The 24408-nt window shown below is 47.1% G+C and overlaps 3 protein-coding genes across 3 annotated transcripts in view; 1 reads left to right on the plus strand and 2 right to left on the minus strand.

Annotated features, from left to right (window-relative positions):
* Nucleotides 1-24408, minus strand: part of LOC144246561 (uncharacterized) — a 1050450-nt gene that overhangs the window by 351157 nt on the left and 674885 nt on the right. The window lies entirely within an intron of this gene.
* The window catches only part of LOC144246437 (uncharacterized), a gene marked incomplete at its 5' end in the record, with an annotated part of 88342 nt that overhangs the window by 61856 nt on the left and 2078 nt on the right, over nucleotides 1-24408 (plus strand). The window contains one exon of the mRNA XM_077783830.1: nucleotides 18832-19658. Within this exon, the coding sequence (XP_077639956.1) occupies nucleotides 18832-19658 (827 nt within the window). The remainder of the gene's footprint in view (nucleotides 1-18831; nucleotides 19659-24408) is intronic.
* Nucleotides 7478-10325, minus strand: LOC144246438 (uncharacterized). The gene is given in 5 exon segments (XM_077783831.1): nucleotides 7478-7650; nucleotides 7653-9232; nucleotides 9295-9618; nucleotides 9700-9879; nucleotides 10297-10325. Coding segments are annotated over 5 exon segments (2286 nt in total).

Genomic DNA, 24408 nt, shown 5'->3' on the forward strand with positions numbered 1-24408 from the left:
AACAGAAAAATCACAGGCATTACTAAAACTCATTAAAACTTAGCAAAAAAGTCTATAACATAATTAAAAACACACTTATGAAAAAACCCAAAGTCTACAATCTTCTGTGGGTGAAACACAAATCTTTGCACAATCCACTTTTGCTGTGCATCCTCTGATTTACTTGTGGAGAGATTAGTGTTCTCTTGAAATTGATAAGTTTAACATTCTTCACTGAAATCTATCTAGATTCTGCACCTGCTAAAACACAAACAAACTCAACACTCCCCACAGGGACTGGAGGGTCCTCTCTCAATTCTGTTTCCTAAAATTTGCATGAAGAAATGGAAATATCAACATCTTTATAATAAACATGAAAAAACATCAAGAACAAAACAATGCATATAGTAAAGAAACTAACAACAAATAAAAATCAATTAGATAATACACAATTAATATTACATATAAAATCACAGTTACCAAGTGCTACACTATCAAATTGTCATCCCAGAGTCTGCAGCAGCTGATAAACCTTAAAACAACAGAGATTTGGATAAAACATGTCCGGATCATGTCTCTCCAAAACTCCCTTTGAGGCTCAGCTGCCCTACATGGTCAAATTGTCAAGCCAAAAGGACTTGAATACTTTTTGATGCAGAAAACACCTGGGTCAATTACACCATCCACGTAGAGCCAGAGCTTGGCCAGAGCTCAAACTCTAATTGGAGGATATGTTTTAACACATTATAAAACAAAAGTCCTAGAAATAACAGTTACAAGTAAAAAACCTTATTATTAAAACTTTATCAAACTATCAAATAATTGAACCTGTCTAAAATCTCTTTCAAGACAAAAATTCTCTAAATACAACAAACCCTTTCTTCAGAAATCTGAAAATTTGAAGTCTGAAATCTTGAACTAAAATTTGGACAATGAATTTTTAAAGGAAGATGAATTGCAGCTGCATAAAAGATTGGATAAAGAAAACACATGAGTAGTTAAAAAATCAAAAACACAGGATCCTGAAAAAATATCTTGTAATCAATCACCTAAAGAGACAATAAAACATATGAAAACTGACTGTAAATACTATAACAACACCTTAATACCTTAATGCCTTAATACCTTAATACCTTAATAATAATTCTTATCACAAAAATCAGACAACTCACATTTTATGATCAACCTATTAACAAGAAATGTTTAAAATAGTTTAAGACAATCCTTTTAAAGCACTCATATAACATTAGTAACAATCACTACTTATCATTACTTACAAAAACTTAACAATCACTATTTATCGTATTATCTATAAAACTTAAAAATCATTATTACTTATATTATTATCTATAAAAACCCAAAGACAGAGATTACAAACTCAATACAAAAATTCCATCAGGTGACATTTTCTCAACTCTTGGTTTTCAGAGACATTTTTGGTAATTAAATGATTACTAAAATTTCTATCTTTATACAGTGATTTTTATCTATATCATATTTGAAATAACATTGATTCACATAATGTTCATCCTTCTTGGTATCTTGGAAAACACTCGGTACTGCTGTACTTTTTCATTACGTCTCTGACTCTTGTAAGAAATTGGGAAGATGCTGTTGAAATTTTTGCTGTAGTGTCGCGATCCCGCCATCGGTGGCGCTGCTGCTCTCGGCGTTGTCACGGCGCTGCCATGGCAACCAGGACTGTGCCGCCATCTCCGCCGCCATTGCTGGGCGCTGTGGGGAGATGAGGGGCGGCGCCGCCTCGCTCCCGTCCTTGTTGTGTCACCTTGTGGATGGGAGAAGAGACACCCCCGCCACGGCCGCGCCCCGCCTGCTCCGGCTCCAGCGCGGCTGAGCCCCAGGAACGCCCCTCTCCCCCCTTGCGCTGCTGCTCGGCAGCAAGGAGCCTTCCGTCTCTCGGCTGATGTCCGCTCCGCCCCGGGCTCGCCTCCGGCTCGGTGCTGGCCGGCCCCGCTCTGTCTGGCCCCGCGCCTGCTCCGTTCTACCTGATTCCCGTTCACAAAAAGTGAATTTGGGATCCCAGTCCCGTTGCCATAAAGCAATTTGGATCTCAATTTCCAGCACCTCAATGCTACTAGTGTCTATGGGAGGTACAGGCATTTCAGAAGCAGAGATGGGAATGGGAAAATTTGTGAGAACCGGAGGCTTTGGCTCACTGGAGAGAAGCGAGGGTTCACATTCCTTATTTTTCTCCAGAGCTGTCCGTATCACTTCCACCGCCCTCTTTTCTGCCTGACACATTAACAATTCGTTATCAACCACTCTCCAAAGTTTACTCATTTTCTTGCCCGGTTTATCCTCATCTAACACTAACTCCCACAACTTATCCCCATATCTTCTCCATTCGGAAAGTTCATGAACACTATGGGCGTTAATGAAAAAGCCGTAAGACTCAGCATGATGCAATAGCGAAGGGAGATCCTTATCTAAGTCAATCCCCCTAATCTGCCTTTTTCTAAGAGAAGCACTAAATAAATCATATGCTGCTTGCCTTTCCATGATTACGTCGGTACCGTTGCTGGCTCCTTCAGGCTTCGGCAGCACGTATCGGCTGAGCCCGCTGCTGCGGTCACTCAGGGCGCGGAGCAGAGCGTTTCGCCTCTTCTCTTTATTTTCGCCATCCTTCCAGCTGCAGGACCCGCACTCCAACGCAGCACCTCTCTCGCCTTAGGCTCAGATCAGGTCCCTGCTTTCGGGAGCCAGTTGTTAGAGGAAAATGCCGCGGGAGACAAGACTCATGATATCATGATCATCAAGTCTCAGTTTATTGTAACAGATTACACAGTTTATATATGTTCGTTAATTAGCTCATACATATTGCAAAAGCCAAGCTCATGATTGGTTGCTACGTGACTTGTACTATTATCTTAAAAGTATCTTTGTGATCGATACTTGCCTGTCCAGCTGGCCTTGCAGTTAGAACAGCTTAGTACCCCCTTTGTTCTCTATCTATTTCTACATACCAAGCAGTTTCAATATCCTGCTTTCTGCACACCATCTACTCTTCAGGGTCATGCAAACTTTGCAGCAGTCACGTAGCCCTCCCTATTTGGATTAATTTTACAGTATCATGTCCCCTGTTGTACAACCATTCCTCTGTCAGGCTCTCTTCACATCTTACCCCCCAGAAGATGTGTGGCTCATCCCGCACCTCTGTACCTGCCCCTAAAACATCAGCGTCTGTAACCCCATTGGCCCATGCCTTATCCCAGCCCACCTAGGAGCCCCTGATAAGGGGGCTCCGAGAAGCCATGCGGCCACTTGGAACCTCTTCCCGCTCTTGGAACCTCTCCCCTCTCTTAGAACTTCCTCCCCTCTTAGAACCTCTCCCTCCCCCCCTGGAGCTTCCCCTCTCCTAAACCCTCCTTTTGTCTCTCCCCTCCCCTGCCCTCTTAAACCCGTCCACATGCTACGCCTGAGAGCACGAGGCTCGGACCTTCCTGCACCCCCAATAAACCTCTTTCCCCAAGAGCAACCTTCAGAGATCTCTGCCTCCCTCCACCCACACCGTGCTGGAGCGTGGTCATCCCGCATTTAGGTCCCTGGGCTATTTGTTTATTGAGTTGAAAAGACTAAAGTGGTTTCAGTGGTATAATATACACATCGCTTGTCAGGTTGAGATCAAAGCAGCTTTAGCTATAAGAGAATAGAAGATGTCTGCACTTGGCAAACTCTTATTTTTCCTCCACGTATGCTGTACATTCATCAAAGAGCATCTTCACAAGTCATACTTTCAGCTGTCAGCCACTCCTAAAACTATTGCAGCTGCCTTCCTTTCTTCCTCAAAAAGATAGAATGGGGCTTTTTTCAGCCCCAGCCATCCTTCTCACTGTGCAGAGATAGGGACTGTGCAGTGCCATACAAGTTCCTCAGCCTGGGGACAGGTGCTCATTCTCTCCTGCCTCCAATGGTGTGAGTAACAAACTTGCAAGCAGGAGTCACCAACAGAAGCAGGTGTCTCTCACTTTTTTTCTTTTTCTCTCTTTTTTTTTGTTGTCACTTTCCAGTATTCTGTGAGCAATAAAAATCCTTAAATATTTGCAGGGGAAACTAAATTTTTTGTTCTTGTTTTTGCTTGACTAAAAATCTGGGGGTTTGCCAAGATACAGATCAAACCAACAGCAATCACTGTCAGTGGTATTTTTTTCCATGTTGAAAAAGTTTAACAATTAAATTCCATCATTTACTCTGACATGTTGAGATATCAGTCACTATTGCATGGGCCAAGCACTTATTCTGGATTATATCTCCCAGTTATATAACCAAGTATTCCTTCAGTACGATGGTCTTTTTGCTAAAAGATTTGATGTTCCATAGAAGATGCAATTACTGTACAGAGTTTGTGCATAAAAAGAAAAATCCTCAATCTCTGACATATGTATAGAGCTGACAAAGGAAAGAAATTCAGTATCAGAGCTGGGTAAAATGGCTCATGGTTCAAGTGGTTGTTTTTAATGCTTTTAATAAAAAAATCCTCTGCTGTTGTTTTTAAATACATGTAGTCAAATCTGGAAATTTGAGCATATGAACATAATGTAGCCACAGTAGGATAATGGACTGAAAAAAATAACCACTGAAAAGACTGAATAAAAAATAAACACTCCCCACTTTGTCCCCCAATTTTTCTGGAATTGTTTAAAGCTAAAAACTACAAAACCAAAATTTACAGAGCTATTTTTTCTGAAGTGTGGACTATACAGTAGTGATAATGAAAATGAGAACAAGCCTCCTGGGATGGTTGTGCTACTTTGCCCTGCCAGATACAGAAACATTTCTATACTTTAAGTATTTTATGTTGTTTTAAATTTTATTTCATTTCTAGGGAACAACAGTACCTCAGGTCATTTTGATGTCAGATTGTATTTCACATCATTTCTGTATGAGGTGCATTTCTTTTCTTTGGATACTTCAGGAAAACATTATGAGGAGCCTGAAAATTGATTATATGAGCTGTGGTCAGGATGCAGCCTTACAGAAAAATCATGAGCACTAAACTTTCCTTGCCAGCAACAATTAAAATATGTAAACCAGTATTTTAAAGAATTTGAGTTGAATGGTGATGACTTTAAATGGCTTTTTAAAGATGGTGACAAAAGTACTTATGGGTATTTTCCCCTATACTCATACAATTCTGTGTCTTTAATGCACTGTAATCATAATAAATATTTCCAGAACTGAAGAAACAGAGCCTGAGAGCTTGTCCATCCTAGAAGTTTCTATTGTTCTCATAAATTTTTCTCTACAATTATCTCTTCTCTTGGAAACACTGTGACATAACCATGCTGCCATAATAAGCATAAGCAGTAGAAATCAAATTCAGAGCTACACAACTTATTTTACAAGGAGAACAGATAATGAAATGGTAAGTAGTGTCAATATACATTAATGGAAAAAATTGCCTAAGCCCTGCATGACTCTGAAAGAGCAAGCTTTCCAGTTATTTTCGAATATTCTGATCCACATGGAAAATGCAGAGAAGTCCTATTTTGCAGGGCTGATTTGCTTCGTATGTGAGCCATAGCAAGGTCAGAATCCTTGGAAGGACACTGCTTCTTACCTCAAGATTTCTGTGAGCTTCTGCCTTGCTTCTGGCTTGGAAGACCTTGAAAGGCAAAGAAAGAAGAGGAAACCAGTGCACTTTTAACCAGGGGTGACTCAAGAGATTAAATCGCTGCCCACTGGCCATGCTTCACAGAGCACAAAGCGAAGATTGACTGCCCATGACGACATTTGAACCTTGTGTCATTGCTGTGAATCCTCCTGGGTGTACCTTGCTCCTTAGACTGAAGGCACTGTCATTGAGCAAGCTGGGGGTTAAAGCAGCCTTTTTATTTTGGATAGTAATTCACTAATACTTGGGGACTGAGAGGATTTGGGTTGCAGTACTTATTACAGCCTATTTCTGCCTTGGTGGAAGGAGGTGAGAAGTACAGAGTACCTGAAGCAAGGAAGAATTGAGATATGCCAAATAACCAAAAAGCTTGATTGGCCACCTAGAGCAAATCTTTGTGGGCTTTAGGAAACTGTGGGGTGGCTGCTCTCACCTGCTTCATGACTGGCCTTTCTTTTCTTGCATATTATTTTCATTTCTACTGTTTGTATTGTTTTTTCTTGCACTTTGCTCCTTACTATGAATTAGTATGCTGCTCAAAGCTAAATATCAGCCAAATTGATAAAGATAGGTTATTTATATCTTCTCAGGATTTAAATGCCACAGAAAAAGTTGGGGGACTTGAGCAGATCAAGCAATGTTTTACCCTGCAGCCCCATGTAAGTGACTAACTGCTTTAATGGCAGGTACATTGACAGCTTTAGTTTGGATATGGAGGGAAAATAGATTGTTTTTTGGAAGACACTGCTACTTTACTCAAATTTGCTGCACTACAGCTCAAGGGTTAGAGCACACCTAGACAGTGTGACCATGCTGTAACTATCACTGTGTTCATTTGTAGTTTTTTTACTCAGAAGTTGAAGCTTCTTCTTCCTTTAATTAGCTGCCTCTATCAGGACCTGTTTTGTTTTCTGCTATAAATGGTGGGTCAAATAAAAAGAAGGACAGATTTCAGGCAATTTGAGAAATTTTTCTTCTTTTATTATTTCTTCACACATATATATGTAGATATTGCTGAAGGGCAGCTATTACTGAAGGGTAGCTCAATCTTTTAGGACTAAATTGTTCCCTAGGAGTTGTAAAAGTGACTGTGTAAAGAAAACTTCAGCAATCTTTCCAAAGATTGCTAAAAAAATTCAAGAGTACTCTGCTGCAAAATTTCAGGCATTTCAGGGCATTTTCACTTCAAACTTCAAGCATTTCTATGGAAATGCTCAAGAGACAGCATACTTAATATATCCAACATCTCTGTTTGCAAAGAGTCTTTATTTCAGATAGAGGTATAGGAAGGACATTCTCAAAGATATAGAGGGTTACGTACAAAGAATGACGCATTTCAGGCAATTTGAAAAACTTAACTTCTTTTATTAGTTTCTCAAACATAGATATTCAAGTATTGTTTAAAAGCAGACAAGCAACTGGGGGAATTCTCTAAACTAAGGGTAATTCTCTAAACTAAGGGTTTAAACTAATCTAGTCTAAACTCTATTTCTCTACACTAAGGGTAGCTTTGCAAAATAGTTATATACTGCCAACACTAAAGGGCCTCTGGAATGAATGCTAAGAAACAAGTCTAATTAAAACTACAACTCACTAAATAACTACATTAAGTCCCTAATAGGCTAGGTTGCTGTCTTCGAGGTATTCCAAGCAACCTCCATCAGCTTCACTGTTGTTCTTCTGCAAGGATGTGCAGGTGGAGCCAGTTTCTGCCTCCTTGACTTAGGCAACAGCACTGTTGCAAATGGAAGGTGAAGGGCAAGGCCACTCATGGAAGTGTCTGCACAACGAAACCATGTGCTGCACCATCTTCCTTTCACAGGAGCAGGAAAGCAGCTTCAGGATTGCCACGGACAAGTACAACAATCACAAAGAGTCGACGTCACAGCAATCAGCTGCGAACTTCTCCATCAGAGCTTTGTGCAGGGAATTCTTCTCAGTGTTGGAGAGCATCATCCAGAGGTGAAAGTGCAGCTGAGCATAAGCCTCCATTGCCTTTCTGTGGGCATCCGGATCTCGGGCCAGGTACTCAAAGAGGTGAGTGGCTCAACCTTTTGCATTGCTGGCGGCAAGCTGATCTCTGCAGGAAGCTTCTCGTTGCCTAGAACAAAATGGTCCAGGTGTTTCCATTTCAGGCAGAGCTGCATGTATGCCATGATGTCCCACAGCCGCAGTGGAAATTCCTTCCTGCGCCAGTAGACCGGTGGTAAGATGTTTAACACATGCATGACCAGAGTCTTCCAGTTAGAGTTGGAAAAACCTGTGCCGCTCAGCATGCAGGTGAAGAGCTGCAGGTATTTCAGGTGCAACCTCTTACATGGTATCTGCCTGGCAATGTGCTGGAAGAATTTTGCCTCCACCACAGCGAATGTCTCAGGCCATGCTGTTCTAGTGAGGATGTTGGCCTTGGTGGGCTGACTGCTCACAAGGTTACCGGAGTTGCCTTTCTGGGCCTCTAAGGGCTGGTTGACCACAAAGATGTCATAGTCCCCTTGGCACACCCCAAAAAGCATCTCCACCGACAGGGTCCTCTTGCCTCTGCTCAGCTGGAATTGGCAGGACCGGCTGCAGGGCTGAAACACCAAGTGCCATGAGTATGACTGAGGCACATGCAGCCACAAGCATCTCACCATCTGGAAGAACCAGCGGGAGGTTTTCTCCACATCCAGGTAGGAGCCGGTGCAGAGTGTCTCCAGGAGGCTGCGCTGCTGCTTCCGCCGCAGCTCCTCCTGCGAGTGGTGCAGGAGGCACAACAGCTTCTTGCCCAGCTGCTCGCTCTCACACGTGCACACCAGCTCCACACGGACGCTGAAGGTCCTTGCTGCCGTCTGCCCTGCACTGCTTGGCTCTAGGTGGAAGGTGTGCCCTGGCGGGGGATTCAGTGGGACCAGCACACGGTACACCCCATCCCACTCATGGGGGCTCCAGCCCTCAAAGGCACTGCCCACCCCAATGGCTACTCGAGGCACCGGATCAAAGCTATTGCTCACGCTGTACACAAAGACACGCGTGAAGCTCTCCATCAGCTCAGCTGTCACTGAGGAGCCTCTCTCCAGGTCCTCCACAGGCCACTCTATACCATCCATTAAAAGGATGTCCTTCTCATTCCCAACATCTTGGGTGTCTTCTCTGTTTTCAATTCCACCACTGGCATTTTCTTCCCTGCCACCATCACTGCCACCTTTTTCACTGGCAGCCACATTACCTTGTTCCTCTTCTTGTCTATCATTATTCTTGTTTCCCTCCACATTCACATCAGCCTGTTATTCATCCTTGTTTCTGTCATTGCCATCTTCTGCTATCACATCCTTATTTACTTCCTCAGGTGCAGGAAAACCACTATGGGCAATTTCATTCCCACATTGATTGCTATCTTCCTGCCCAGTCCAGTCTTTACTTCTTTGGTCATTGGCACGTCTGCTTTCCTGCACCTTCACATCCATGTATTCTTCTGTTCCATCTACATTGTCTTCACCTTCATTTACATCAGTGTTTTTGCCTGCCTTTATAGTAACACTATTGTTTTTTTCTTCATTTCCTTCTCCTTCTTCCTTTCCAGTGTCCTTGTCTTGGTCCACCTGTACATCCTTAGTTTTTTCTTTATTTGCTTCTCTAGATCTTCTTTATTTCCAGCAACATTGCCAGGTTCTTCTTCATTTCCTTCAGTGGTAGTGTCTCCTGGCATATCCCCATCACTCTGTTCTTCTTTCTTTAAGTGATAGCCATTGTCGACATCGCTGTCTTCCTTCACATCATAATTGCCACTGTTGACATCGCTGTCCTCCTTCATCTTCACATCATAATTGTCTTCAGTGGCATCATCCTTGTTGCCATCATCTGCAGCCACAGGACTGCCTTCTCTGTCATCTTCAGTGCCGCTGTTTTCTGCCTCCAGAGTCATATCTCTGTCTTCTTCACCTTCCTCTGGATCAGCGGTGTCTTCTTCCTGTTCAGTTATTCTCTCATCTCCCAAGGTCTTGCGGGAGCTCTGGTCCTTGCTGCTGCTGCTGGCCTCACAGCTCCTTCTCCTGCAGCCCAGCCACAGGCCCAAGAGGAGCAGGATGCCAGCAAGAACCCAGAATGGCCACTGCTGCAGGGCACCAAAGAGCATGGCTCCCCAGCCCTCATCCTGCTGCTGCAGGGGCCCCTGCTCCAGCTCCTGCATCAGCCGGGCCATCTCACGGTCCAGCAGCTCCTGACGCTCCCGCATTCTCTGGCGCGTGGCCTCATCCAGCCCATCCCCAGCTGGCTGGGGGTACTGGATCAGGCTTTGCACAAGCACAAACAGCAGTGACAGTAAAGCCATGGTCTGCAGGAGGACACACAGGAGGGGCTCAGTGGGGCCGGAATGGAGACAGTGAGGGGCAGGAGCGGCAGGGATGTGGTGGCAGGAAGGAAAGGGCCCCCGGCAGCTGGCAAGGCTGCACCGCTGCCCCGCGCGCCCCGCGCCCCCAGCAAGGCGCTGCGCCCGGCGCTGGGCCCTGGAGACGGGGCAGCCCCGGGGACCGGCGCTCCTGTCCCAGCCCTCCTCCAGCCCCCTCTCCCCTCTGCTGTGTACTCACTGCTTGCCGAGGCTCTACTGGGGCAGCGGCACCGGCCTGGGGCCTTTTATAGTTGCCCCCATTGTGACACGGCCCCTGTGCTGTCACAGAGCCCAGAGCGCATCACAGGCCAGCCCCGCCCACCGTCCCAGCCCGGTCATGGAACTCATCATGGCCCCGATGCAGAGAAGAAAGGAACTGAAGTCTTTTTTTGCGTTTCAGGCTCTCTTATGTAGTTTGTCTCACAGCCACACAGCACTCCCCCTACCCCAGACTGGATGTGAGACTTCAAAAGGTGATGCATGTGATCTGCATCCTGTTCTGTTCAGCGCTTGAGACAAAACACCCCAACACCTCTTTCTGCTGCTGCTGGAAGGGGCAGATGAGATGGCTTGAGCTATGCTTGTAGGAAGCTACCAAAACAGTAATAGCCTCTTCAGCTGCACACTCACTAGGCAGAGGAATTTACCTCAAGGCACATGTTGGACCTGAAGGCACATCTGGAAGTGAAAAAGCATCTTGAGAAAAAATATCTGCATTTAGTCTCAGAGGAAGAATTTGAGCCACCTCAGAGCATTTCTGTTTTGTTCTATAATTGTGGGGTTGGCGGCTTTTTTTTTTTTTCTTTTTTTTTGAGGGCATAATAATTGTAATAAACACTACCAAATGTGAATTTCCCCTCTCCCTTCTTTGATGGAAGACAAGCAATGAAAAAGTGGCAATTGCTCTTTCTCTGCATCTTACTCCAACATTTGCAGTTATTAAAATTTGTATCTTCTTTTCACTAGTCCATCAGTTTGAGGTGATGTCTGCAAATGAATAATAATTTTTCTTACCACTGTATCCTCAGCTTTAAGAGGATTCTCTCCCTTTCATATTCAGATCTTTCATTTTCTGCTTTATGCATCCTTTAAAGACCAGAAGCCTTTTCCCTCTGCTTTTTAATTTACTTAGGAAAAGCACATTAATTAAACAGTTACATTTGGTTGGTTGAAGGTTGCCCATGATATTTATTTAGCTGGAGGTTTATCTGGCTGTCAGAATAACTCACTGGAGAGATCACAATTTTATAACAATGCTGGTCAACCAATGTGACCTTCAACAGGACCACCTGTGGTGAACCTTGTGAGCCCGCCTGTGGCACTCATCCCTGCCTTTTCTGGCATGATTTTATATGCTACTGCACCTCAGGCACACAGTATGTAACTTCTGTCAAGCCTTCAAGACACTAGAAGTGTGATTCTGGAAATGCTGATAAATATAAAAGATACGACTCAGAGATAGCCATGTTACCTCTTCTTCTAAGGTTTCCAGGCCTGTAAACGAGGAGGGACAGGAACAACCAGACAATCAATTTATGGAACACTGAAAAGGTCAAGATATTGTAATATGCTGTATTGCACTGAATCTATGGGATATTAAAATTCAGATGGTTCATTCCTAGAAAATATTTGCAGTTGCACAAATAGAGAAGCACAGATTTCCACCATGGTGGCAATTACACAAACAAATGGATCTACTCCAATTACAGTTCGAGACAAACATCTTTGTGTGAGCTTCTTTGGAGCTTTTATATTTGGAGTACTGAGTTGTTCCACTCAAGCAGAGGAACTTAACCTGATACCAGGGATGGAAGGCTTCTTCCCTTCTTCTTTCTCATAAACAAAATGATGAGAAAACATTAACAGTCAGATCAACCTCTGCTAACCTTTTAACTTCAGCTGTTGATATGATTAAGTCAGGACCCTCTGTTAGACTATTTTTACCTCTTATTTTCTTTCTCTCCTTTCTGATCCTTAATTTGCACTTGACATTTCAATTGATTTGTTGGGCTAAGGAATTTTGCCACTATTAGCTTTACTTTGACAAACCTCTCTTATTTTAGCATAGAGGGTCCCAGAAATTTAGCTAGGAGCCATTTTGACATAAGGGAAAGATCAGGTTTCTGGTCTATGTGACCCTGTACATTTTACAGGCTTTTGAGGAAAAACTCCTTTTTTACAGGATGCAATTTCTAAACCTCTGGACATTGCTAGTCTAATCGACCCTAAGTGGTGACCAACATTTTTTAAATCCTTATCAAACTCTGGACCTGCAGCTACAACTGAGGCTGCAGCAGGAACACATGGAGCAGAAAGGATATTATATGTATCTCGCAGAAAATAGTCTTCTCAGTACATCCCTCCTCTCAGTGCTTGCTTATATTAAGCACTGAAAGTCACAGTTCTCTATACAGAGCAGAACCTGACTATTTAGAAAGGAAATAATTTAGCCAGCTAACCCAGACAGAGAATTGAGGCATTACTTCAGGAGAAATGAGGAAGGTGATGTCTGCCATTAGTCTTCAGTTACAAGAAGAAATAAATCCTGTCCCAAATTAAAGCAAGAGTTGCAGACCTCTTGCATTGTGACTACAAACAAAGTTGAAAGAGTATTCTGGCAAGAGCTTCTGAATTTAAATACAGAAATGACACAGGTCATGTGAGAACCAAAGAATGGAAACATTAATAAAGGAAGCAAAACCCTGTCCATGTCACTCCAAGATGTCTTCTGATATCCATGGCAGAATGGTGAATTTGACAGAAACATTTTTGTCTGCCAGGCAGATATCCAGTTATAGGAAAAAATTCTGTTTGTCTATGAAAACGCAGTTTTCAGTAAAAAAGATGAAAACTAATTTTGAATGTATATAAACAATACAAAATCATTCTTCAGGATATCTTTATGTATCAGGAGGCACATCTTTTATAACACTTTTATTGCTATATTTGTGAATAACTGTTTTGCAGTGCTATTTTAACTCAAATAATTAAGCTTTCCTTCTGTTTTATGTTTAAAAGTTTGGGGGTTGGGGTTTTTTGGCATTTGGAAGCAAGTCAACTGGAGAGCATTTTCTGTGCCATCTGAGGCCAAAAGTAACAGCATGGAGTCAGAGAAGGCCATTCAGCAGGCAATTTGTATCCTCAGTTGGGTATCCCTTCTGTAGAATGCAGCTGGTATAAACTATACAGGGTCTGGGGCTACAGAAACAGCAGAAATTAAGAAAGTGAATTTTCTAGAAAAGCTTGAAGTATAGAAAACTTTGAACATGCTGTTAAAGAAGTTGTGAGTTTGGTTCAGGGGACTGCAGAGTTGATCCCTTCTTCAGTCATATTTCAATTGTTAATACAAGAGGAAATAGATCTTTTGATCACTTTTTCCTGTTAACAATCTGTTTTTAAACACTTCTTATAGATTGTTTTGCACTCATAGTATGATAAAAAACACAATTCTTGAAAAATTCAGCTACATGTGAAAATTAGATTTGGAAAAAATGGTGCTTCTTTACAAGTGTTGAAGTAGTTCTCTCTTCTTTGAGTAACTCCAGCTTTAGAGCAGGTATTTGAAAGTTACTAGTGAATCATACCTATGTCCTTCACCATTCTAAACAGACATCTGCACTTTGAGCCACTTTGGAAGCCTCAGCTGTTATGTGCAGTGCCTTCTCCATAAATAGCCAAAAGTTAGGGTGCTGGAGACTCCATCTTCACTGAGAAAATCCATTCTAAAACTTGCTGAAACTATTACTATCTAATCCCCAGCTTCTAAAGGTGTTTCTTTTTATCCCCATTCATTCTTTGTACCCAGCCTGAGCTCTGGGGGTGCCAGGGTTTCTGGAGGTCCCATTTGTATTCCTAAAGCTGCCATAACCCCCTGGAGGAACTCTCCTGCAAAATTAGTTCTGCTCTCTGAGTCTATGGCTTCCACAGTCCCTTTTATTGGAATGATGTCTTTTAGAAATGCCTTAGTAAGTGATCCAGTGGTTGCTGAGCAGTCAGAATTGCTTTTGCCCCCCTGTTAGGTGAGATGGTGTCACCAGAAGATATTGAACCCTTCCTGCTCAGGGCATTTCAGTGCCAGGCTCTTACAAGCACACACAGCTGTGCTGGTTGAGCTGACCATGGGGGTAACCTGCGCTTTGTCTGATTCCCTTTCCTCAATAACAGCGTGTCTTGGAACTCTTTTCCCTTCTGCTGCCCTTGAAGAGCCATCCACAAAGACATTTTCTGCCTCAGGCCAGGCAATGTCTCCTGAATCTCCCCCAGGCTGGGTCTGGAGCTGTGTCACTTGAATGCAGTGCTGGGTTTCTTCCCAGCCCCTCTGTGGGCTGTTCAAACAGGAGGCTGGGTTAAACCCTTCCCCTGTCCTCAGTTCTGAATCCTCCTGTGCCACTGAACAAGTTTCACACTGTAATAACCGAGCACTGCTCATCCATTGCGAGGCTCTTTTGGTTATCAAAGCTTGAACTTGATGGCAGACTGGAACAGTTGGAGATCCTGTTGTCATCAGTTTTTGGGCCTCGGTTCCCGTTGAAGCTGTGGCTGCACAATTCTGCAGACTATGAGGCCACTGTGGCCACTGGGTGAAACATTTTGGCCCAAGGATTCCTTTGGCATGGCCCTGTTGAACATTCACCTACAATTCCAATTTCTTTTCTGAGTCTGGAAGAGACAGAGCTGAGGCATCAATATTTTTGGTTGTTCATTTTCTCAAGTTTTGCTCTCTTTCTCCTGTCTATACCACAGCATGGAGGCTGTCTGGGGTTAAAAAGTCCTACAATGTTCTGGCTGGAACAGAGAATCCTCAATCCAGGCTGTGTAATTCCCTATTTATCCTCAAAATTGTCTCAGCTCCTTTTTGGTCCAGGGAAATGTTACTTCTGAGATTGCCCAGTGCCTCTCTGGGTCAATTCACCAGGAATCTTCAGTCCCAGTATTTCCCAAATATTTAACCTTTTTCTCCACCATTTACCATTTGTTTTTTTTTTTTTCCCCAATACTCAAAAGATATTTTTAGCCAGGAAATTCAGCCATTTCACTGGGGCTTTGTCTACCACTTGTTCTTGTCCTCCTCATTGGAGCCATCTGATTCCCTGACTGGCAGGATAGGAGTGCTGTAGGGAGACATCCCTGGCTCCAAGAGCCCTGCCTTTAGCAGGGACTCCATACCAGGCTGTGAGCCCTTCCTTCCCTCCCCTGGAACAGGGTGTTGCTTTTAGACACCACTTGTCCTGGTTGCTTCCAAGTAGTTTGGAGAGGCTCCACATCAAATTTTCCCTGGGGCTGCCCACACCTCTGGGTTCCATTCAGCACAGGCCTTCCCAGACATTTGACACAAAGGTACAGCAGCAATAGCCTCTGTGTCACCTTTTACAATATTGCAATACCACCATCAAATTCCTTCCTAGTTAATTACAATCAGAGTAGGAAGAAAAAGAAATTAGTTTATTTCAAACCTATCCCCCACAGCTCCTAATAGCGATTGAACAAATGATTGATACCAGCTCAGCTTTCCCATTTATTCCCTTAATAATGAAAACACTCCTTTACAATTTTCCCCCTTTAGGTGTAATATTCAGAGTGGATGGAGAGGCCCCTGTGTCCATCAGGAGAGGCTTCCTCTGGATGCAGACCCAGCCTGAATGTTCTCCAGGGCTCCAGTGTGGTGGGTCCCCGGTGGGATGGGAGCTCAGAGAGCCCTGACAATCCATGTCCATGCAGGGGTGGACTTGCTCCTGCTGAGGGTGCTGCTGTCTGTGCTTGCAGTGTCCTTGTGGGCTGCAGCTGGAGCCCTGACTCCTTCCCAGGGGCTGTTTGGGTGGGCTCTGCCCTGGCCAGGAGGGCAATGCCTCTGCCAGGTGCTTGTGGCCGACCCCGTCATGCCCTGGGTGCTGGGGCCCCCTTGGGCCCTGGGGTTGATCCCTCAGGGGCTGTGGGAACTCTGCCATGGCCTTTGCCTTCAGCTTGGCCTTTTGCTCATCCCTTCTTGCCTTCAGCTGCTGTGCCCTTGTGCCCAAGTGCTGCAGGGCTTCTTGTGCCACTCCTGCAGCCCCGGTCACTGCCTGTGGGTGCTCATCCTCTGAGAGCTGCTGAGCTTTCTGCAAAACCTTTCCTTTCTGCAGGGACCCAAACGAAATCCTGAACAGCAAATCCTGATCCTTCCATGTGCACTCTGCATTTCCCAGCTGTTCCTTTGTTTTCCCCGTTGTGCTCAGGGTCCCTGCCCAGCCCGTGTGGCAGAGCCGGTGCCTGTCCTGCCGCAGTGTCCAAAGGCGGCCCCCCCGGCGGGCAGGGCCGGCAGCTCCCCGGGGCCGGGCAGCGGCCGGGGCGTCCCGCAGCCTCCTGGGGGCCGGGGGCCACTGCCGGCCCTGCCCGGGGCTGGTGGGGTCAGGCAGCGCCCGGCGCTGAGCCCCGGCTGCCCCACAGCCCCGGCCCGGCCCCGCAGCTCCCCACAGGCCCCAGCCCGTGCTCCCGGTGCCGCACCTCTGCGCCCGGTGCTGCCGCTGCCACCGCAGAGAAACCCCTGCCATCCTGACCTCCTGCTTTTCCTGTCTGGGAAACCGGGGATGGAAAGGATCTGGATCAGCTGGCAAATGTGAGGATAAGACCCTGTTGAAAAACATTTCAGTCCTCTGTATTTTTCTCTTTCTCCTCTTTTCCATCATCCTTTTTCTTACCACATAGATTCCTCCTGCTGCTTCTTACCTGAACCATATTCCTGCACACTCCTCTTCACCCGATCCCTTCCCAGCACACCAACCCCATCCATCCCCTGTTGTCCAAATCCCTTCTCCCCTTCCCTTATTGCCCCCCTTGGGTGTCCATGTCCTTAATTACCTCTGGGGAAATATGCAAACTACCTCAACATTCTCCCAAGGGACCCTTCAGAGACATTTTGGGATAATCATCACTTTGGCCAGGACCCTCCCTGGCTTTCCCTTTTCTCCCCTCCATGGGTGCCCTGCCATGTTCACTCCCCGAGGATCCCAGGGCACTCACTGATGAGATTTTCAGAGCTCTCTCCCTGCTGACTCTTCACAGACCCCCTGATGTGTCACTCATCTGTCTCCTGGTCACTCCCGGGTCCCAAATCAATCCCCAGTGCCACTGCCAGCCAAGGGAGCCGATCACCCAAAGTGGGTGAGGCACCTTCAGCTGCACTCCCTGCCCGCCGCCCCGGAGGGTGGAAGGAATTCGGGATGAGCCCCAGGGTGTGCGGGAAAATTGACATCACCAGACGATTCTGTCCACAAAGAATACAGAGGAGTACTGTAAAAGTAATTTCATTTCTAAAACTGGGAGAGGCCATGGGACATTTCCCATGGGATCTCTCCAATTGTTGAAGGACACAGCCCTCCTTTTCATCCTAATTCTCCTGGCCACATCTCACTCTCTCTTTCCTAATTGGCTGAAGTACTTGAGAGCTACAGATATCCCAGTCCACCTACTACATACACCATTAATATGCATCCCACTTTCATATAGCAAACGATATTAATGGCTCTGTTAAGTCTTTGTTGTTCTTCTGGAAGTTCATGAATAGAGCAGGACCTTGGCTGAGCAGCAGTCTGTGTCATCAATTAATAAAATTTTCTGAAACCGATGTCTTCTCCTGTCACTTCCTTACATAAAAAAGTTGCCTGGCCCTATCTCCGAGCAGCTTTAGAGCATCTGTTTGTAAAGACACTTTCCTGTGGTTCCTTCCATGGGGTCCCCCGTTTGTGGGACATCCCCCCTGGAGCAGGGTGTCCCCTCTGTGCTGCAGCCCCAGGGCTCGGGCCGAGCTCAGCCAATCAGAGCCCGCGGCGCTGATGACTCACCAGTTGCCAGGCAGACTCGCAGCTCCCCGCGTTCCCCACCTGGACCCACCTGCGCCCCCCCTCGGCCCCATGGCCCCGCGAGGGGAATTTGGGGAGGTGGGAGTGGGGCAGCGCCAAGGCCGGGCCCCCCCGCGCTGTCCTGGCGGGAGCGGCTGCAGTGGGGACCGAGTGCGGGCGGGAGCGGCCGAGAGCCCAGCGCTGCCCCAGCCCGACCTGCCCCAGCTCCATCCCTGCCCCTGCGCTGGGATGCGGTGGGTGTGGGGGGAAGAGGGAGCCGGCAGTGGGTGCTGGGCCTGGGGGCAGGAGGAGAAGGGAAGGAGAAGCAGGCTTGAGGAACAGAATGGTCAAAGGATGCAGGTGGCAGGAGAGGGTGGGATTGTGCAGGAGAAGGAGGAATAGGAGGAGGAAGAGGAGTGTGAGGAAGAATAGGGACACCGGAGGAGGAGGAGCAGAAACAAGGATCACCACAAGGTTCCATTCCTCTTTGCATCTATAGCCTCCCCTCAGCCCCAGGAGCATTGTCACCCCACATGCAGCACGTGACTGTTGAGGGGTTCCACGATTTTCACAGGGGTGAATCACGGCATTTCTCAGCTTTATTGGGTTAAATGTTGGTGCTTTATTTTTTTTAGGGGCTGAATCTTTATGTTTTGGAGGAATTTTTTACTGAATCTTGATGTTTGGGGAGGTTTTGATCTGTGTCTTAAAGTTTTGAGGATTTTTATGCTGAACCTTGGTGTTTTGGAGGTTCTTATAGACACACAATGCCCAATGACTTGGTGAGATGAAGTGGGGACAGGAGAAACTCCCAGTCCAAGATGCTCTGTTCTTTTTTTTTTCCCCCAGACCAGGATTTTTCATTCCCGGGGAGGAATGAAAATGTAGGAAATGGAGGAGGAGGAAAAGCCCTGGAGATCCCGCACAAGGAGTAGCAGCAAACCCAGCCCAGGGAGCTGCAGGGAGGAAAGAGCCCCCCTGAGCCAGGAAGGCGGGCAGAGATCCAGCCAGAGCTCAGAGCTGGTGGAGAAGCCTCGTGGCAGGGAGAAGCCCCACAAGTGCTTGGAATGTGGGAAGGGTTTCAGCCGGAGCTCCCACCTGATCGAGCACCAGGTGATCCACACTGGGGAACAGCCCTACGAGTGTGAGGAATGTGGGAAGCGTTTCCGCTGGAGCTCCAGCCTGAGACTTCACCAGAGATTCCACACCGGGGAGAGGCCCTTTGAGTGTGGGGAGTGTGGGAGGAGCTTCAGCCAGAACTCCATTCTGATCCAACATCAGAGGATCCACACTGGGGAAAAGCCCTTTGAGTGTGGGGAATGTGGGAAGAGCTTCAGCCAGAGGAGCAGCCTGATACAGCACTCGGTAATCCACACTGGGGATCGGCCTTATGAGTGTGGTAAATGTGGGATGAGCTTCAGCCAGAAGGGCTACCTGATGCAACACCAGAGGATCCACACTGGGGAAAAACCCTATGAGTGTGGGGAATGTGGGAAGAGCTTCAGGCACAGCTCTGGCCTGAGGAGACACGAGAGGATCCACACTGGAGAAAAGCCCTACGAGTGTGGGGTGTGTGGGATGAGCTTCAGCCTCAACTCCCAGCTTACGGAACACAAAAAGATCCATACTGGGGAAAAGCCCTACAAGTGTGGGGAATGTGGGAAGAGTTTCAGAGAAAGCTCAGCCCTGATTCGGCACCAGGTGATCCACACTGGGGAACGGCCCTACACCTGCTTGGAATGTGGGAAGAGCTATGGGTGGCACTCAGACCTGAGAAAGCACCAGCGCATCCACAGCGGGGAGAAGCCCTACGAGTGTGGGAAGTGTGGGAAGAGCTTCTCACAGAGATCAGCCTTGATCAAACACCAAAGGAGGCCCCACTAAGGGGGGAAGCCCTGTGAGTTCCCCAAGGGTGGGAAGAGCTTCTTATGCTCCTCCCAGCTCCATTCCCTATGGGAGGATCCACGTTGGATGATCCTCAGTGACCTTCATTGGGCAGTCTTGGTGATCTATGGGCCTGGTTATCTGTGTTGGGAAGACTCTTGACTGGGAGGCTCCACATCTTCCTCGTTCCCTGTGGGCACCTAGATAAACCCAGTGGCAGGAACATCCATTGGGGCACAGACCAACAATGGGAATTCCTTGGGGAGAGCAGATTTAATGACTTCCAACTCCATAAAACCTTTTGCATTCAATCCTATCTTCTGGTGGCCTCAAGGAATACTGAATGGTCTTGGAGGTATGTCCTAGGTTGACTATATGATGTTTGTATCTCCAGTTGTCTGTTCTGTTTATAGTGAATTATAATTTTTGCACCTTTAAGACTTGTTCCGAGAGCAAAGGAGGGAGAGAAGGGCAGAGTTTGTTTTCAGAAACTGCACTCACTCCTCCACATTCCTGCTCCTGGGCCAGGTTGTCTGCAGATGGACAGACAGAGGTACAGATCTCTCCTTTGCTGTTAATTAGTTTTAGCTAGCTGTGGCAGAGAAGTTCCCCGGACTGTGGCTGCTTTTCCCTTTTCTTTGGACCTGTTTAAACCTGCTCTGGCCTGAACACCCAGAAGAGCACCGGCAGCTCACACCTGTGGCCCAGCGGGCCAGGCCTGGACTGTGGCATTTCCAGCACCGGAGGGACTGATAAGAGACTGAGTGAGCTGAGCTACAACCCACGGAGGGACTTCCTGAGTTTGTCTCTCTTTTAGAGCAGCAAGAGGTTTTATTGTTTAATATTGTTTAGGTTTTATTCTTTAAAAAACAGTTTTTTCCACTGTTCTCCAAGGAGATACTTTTCCCAAACTGGCTGGGGGAGGAGCCAATTGAATCTGCTTTCCAGAGGAATCCCTTTGGAGGTTCTCTCCCAAATTTGCTCTGAACCAGGACAAGGTCTTTTCCAACTTCAGGGATTCCACGATTTTGATTTCCTATTGCCCAAGGGTGTCTTCTGCAGCCAGATGGTGGAAAAACTGGGGAAAAGACCAAGATTTTGGAGACAGTGGGTTAGAAACTCCACCAAAAAGGTTCTTCCCTCCACCCAATCACGTGGATCCTCAGCCGGCATGGACATGGAAGTCTTTTTCTTTTGGCCTTGATTTTGTTTTCATTTCTCTTTATCCCTTTAAAATATCCAATATTGAAGTAAAAATAGACATTGAACTAAGTTAGTGGATGTGGTCATGGTAGGACACAGACATGGTGGGACACGTGTAAGAATGTGCCCTCTGTTGACAGAGTAGACAAGTTACCTTTTGTTCCCTTAAAAAGGACAAAAGGCCAGGTGTTTCTCTCCTCAATTTGGTTGAAAGACACCTCATAGGACCTTGGGGACTTCACCTCAAACTTAAGGGTAGCTAATTGGACAGGAGCAAAAAAGTCCCACCTAAGCAATTCCCTAGAAAAGAAGAGAACAAAAGAAGTTAATTGCTTTTGTGAAGTGTTTTAGCAAGAGCAAGAACCTCTTGCCCTGACTTGGCTTTTCTCTGTAAAAAGCTTTTTTATTTTTGCCTTTTATTAAAACTTTTTATTCCCAACACTGTCACATGAGCCATCCTGCTTGTTTTATGCCACCTGAGGTAGCTGAGCTATCAAGGGTATAATGCTTATCTCTGAGAGCTTATAAGACCAGGCTCAAAAAGAGAAAAAGCATTAGACATGGAGAGTGACATGGGCACGCATGGACATGGAGGGGGACAGGGCCATCCCTAGGGACATGGGGAGACACAGGCATGGATGGAGACATGGGGGACAGTGACAGGGATGGAAACATGGTGGGGAGACAGCCATGGGTGAGGACATGGTGGGACATGGCCAGTGACAAGTGGGGACATGGCCATGGCCGGTGCCATGGGAGGAACTTGCAGGGGATGAGGGGGATGCTGGGTTTGAGGGAGTTGAGGGTTCCTGGGCAGGACTTGGACCTTGCTGAGGCCTTTGGGGAGCCCAGGCCGAGCGGCTCCGGCTGCGCTGGGAGAACCTGGTGGAGGTTCTGGGGCAGCTGCTCAAGGACCCCTGACCTGGAGCCCCAGCTGGGCATTGGGCTCCTGGAAGGGGATGAACGTCCTTGTCCCTAGGAGGGAAATCCCAACACCCCCAGGGTGTCGGGGACAGCTGAGGGGTCACAACAGGGAGGGGAAAGCCCAACAGAGCTGTCCTCCTCCTAAGCTACATCCTAAAAGTCCCAAAACTCAGGGATTCTTCCCAGGAAAAAGCTGCCAGGAGCTGCCTGAATTGAGGGAAAGGGGGGATGTGATCCCCAAACTGAACAGGAGGGGCCTGGATCCCCAAATCCAAGCCCAGGGGTGAGAGGTAGAGCTGGAGGCACAATGGGGAAGGGGTGGGAGAGCAGGGGAAAAGAGGATTCTGACCAGGAGAGGAATGGGACCCTCAGATTGAGTTGGGAGGGGTCTTTGGGTTGGGGGAACAATGGGAGTGGGGAGGGAAGGGTGGGGATGGGATCAAAAATGGGTGGTTCCATGGGGATCCCTTAGCGTCCCCATCGCTTGATCCCTGGAGTGATTTCCGTGAGGCTCTGGGAGGGGGGAATGGATCTGCACTGGGTGGGTCCCCAAGCCCCCTGCCCATACCTGGGGGGCTCATGGGAGGTTCCCTCTATCCAAACGCTGGTGCTGCAGCCATGGGGGAGAGGTGGGTAGGAAAGGGGGATCTGGGGTGGTCAATGAGAGGAGCAATAGGAAGAGGAGAGAGAGATGAGGAGGAGGTTAGGGAAAAGAAGGAACAGGAACAGGAGGAGGAAGAGGAGGAACCGCAGCAGATCCACACGGTTTGCCTGCCCTTCTGCCGAGTCTGCAGCTCCCCTGGTCATGGCAGCATTTACTCCCCCAGATCCTGCAGGTAAGTGGGGAGGGGGAGCTCACCCCAAATCCATTGGGGGGTCTCTGGGAGTTTTTTTTTGCAGGGAAAGGGATATTTGGATCTTGCATTGCCCCAAAGGTGAGACGCAGATGCCCCTTTGGAGACTTGTGAAGGGTTCCTGTAGCAATCTCTGTACTGGCTGGGGCAGTGGTAACAGTTTGGGGGGGACATTGGTTTTGGGGTTCCAATTGGCATCGGAGTGGGGAGGGCAGCAATGGCCAATCCTGGAGCTGGGGGATCCCAGCAGCCTGGAGGAGTGGGGGACTCTGGAGATGAGCAGAGTCTGGGCCCATCCAACTGTGAACAGGGTGGTGACTTCTCGAGCTGGACTTGGGCAGCAGGACCAAGGTGCTCACCCTTTGTTTTTCCCCCAAGCCAGGATTTGTCCATCCCAACCTTTGTGCAGGTGGAGCTGGTGGAGGCTGTGAGGAAAAGGAAGATAGCATGGAACACTGAGGCAGGTGAGGAGGAAGTCACTGCCCCTTTCCCCCTCTCCTCTGCTCCACCTATCAGGCCAACATTGCCCCTGGCTGCAGGACAGCGCTGCTGCCAACGCTGTCCTGCCAGGGATGAATTGGTGGGATCTCCTTCCCCTTCCCTCTGGCATGGAGGCAAATCCCATCCTCTCCTTGTCCACCCTCCTTCCTCTTCTCATTCTATCCTTCTTCCTTCCACATCCCTTCCTCTTCTTTTCTTTCCTTACCCCAGGCACTGAGCTGCAGACAGAGACCTGGGAGGACAAATCGCTGCTCAGAACCTCTGTTTTGAGGCTGTTTTGAGCAGCTCCACAGCATGGGAACCTAATGGGGAGGAAAAGCCCTGGAGATCCCACACAAGGAGGGGCTGCAAACCCAGCCCTGGGAGTTGTGAGGAGGTAAGAGCCCCTCTGTGCCTAGAAGGCAGCCAGAGATCCATTTGGCACTCAGAGATGGTGGAGATGACTCATGGCGGTCAGAAGCTCCACAAGCGCTTGGAACGTGGGAAGGGCTTCAGCTGGAGCTCCGGAGATCAGACCTGATCTGGCACCAGGTGATCCAGATGGGGAATCAATCAGCCCTACAAGTGTGGGGAGTGTGGGAAGGGCTTTGGGTGGATCTCCAAGTTCATCAGCACCACAAGATTCACACCAGGGAGAGGCCCTATGAGTGTCCCAAGTGTAGGAAGTGGTTTCTGAGAAGCTCCAATCTCATCGTAATGAGCCAAGGGGTCAGCTGGAAAAGTATTTAGGATAAATGAAAACTGTGGATGAGTCAAGGGGACATCTGGGAATATAACTGAGATAGTAGAAGATTACATATTTTAGTTAAGATTTTAAAATTAGTTAAGAAGCCAAGTTGCTAGCAAAAATCACATGCCTTAGTTAAAGAGTAGCAAATATATTAGAAAAGTAAAGCTAGGAGTGACAGGGATAGATGTAGGAATTGTGAAGGAGCAGAGACCATAGAAATATCTTGCCTTAAGAATAATCAGCAGTTAGGAGACGCTACCGTGACCAGCAGATCAAAAAGTCCTGCAAACTGGCCATGGGTGAAGAGTTTACCTTGAGGAAGACAGCTTTCTTCCTCCCTTACACCCACTCCCTTATTTCAAAATCCCAAAGACCCAGTTAAGGAAACACGATTGCACAGCCGTAATGGATATTCAGCTGATTATAATACGAAGCGGGCAGGTAATGATTATGTATTATGTGTCCTTAGAAACAGCTTGGATATGTAAAACCTTTCCTGTATAAATAGAAAGCAGGAGTCTGCA

Source organism: Lonchura striata, chromosome 6 (genome assembly GCF_046129695.1).
Source record: "Lonchura striata isolate bLonStr1 chromosome 6, bLonStr1.mat, whole genome shotgun sequence".
NCBI classification, from domain to species: domain Eukaryota; kingdom Metazoa; phylum Chordata; class Aves; order Passeriformes; family Estrildidae; genus Lonchura; species Lonchura striata.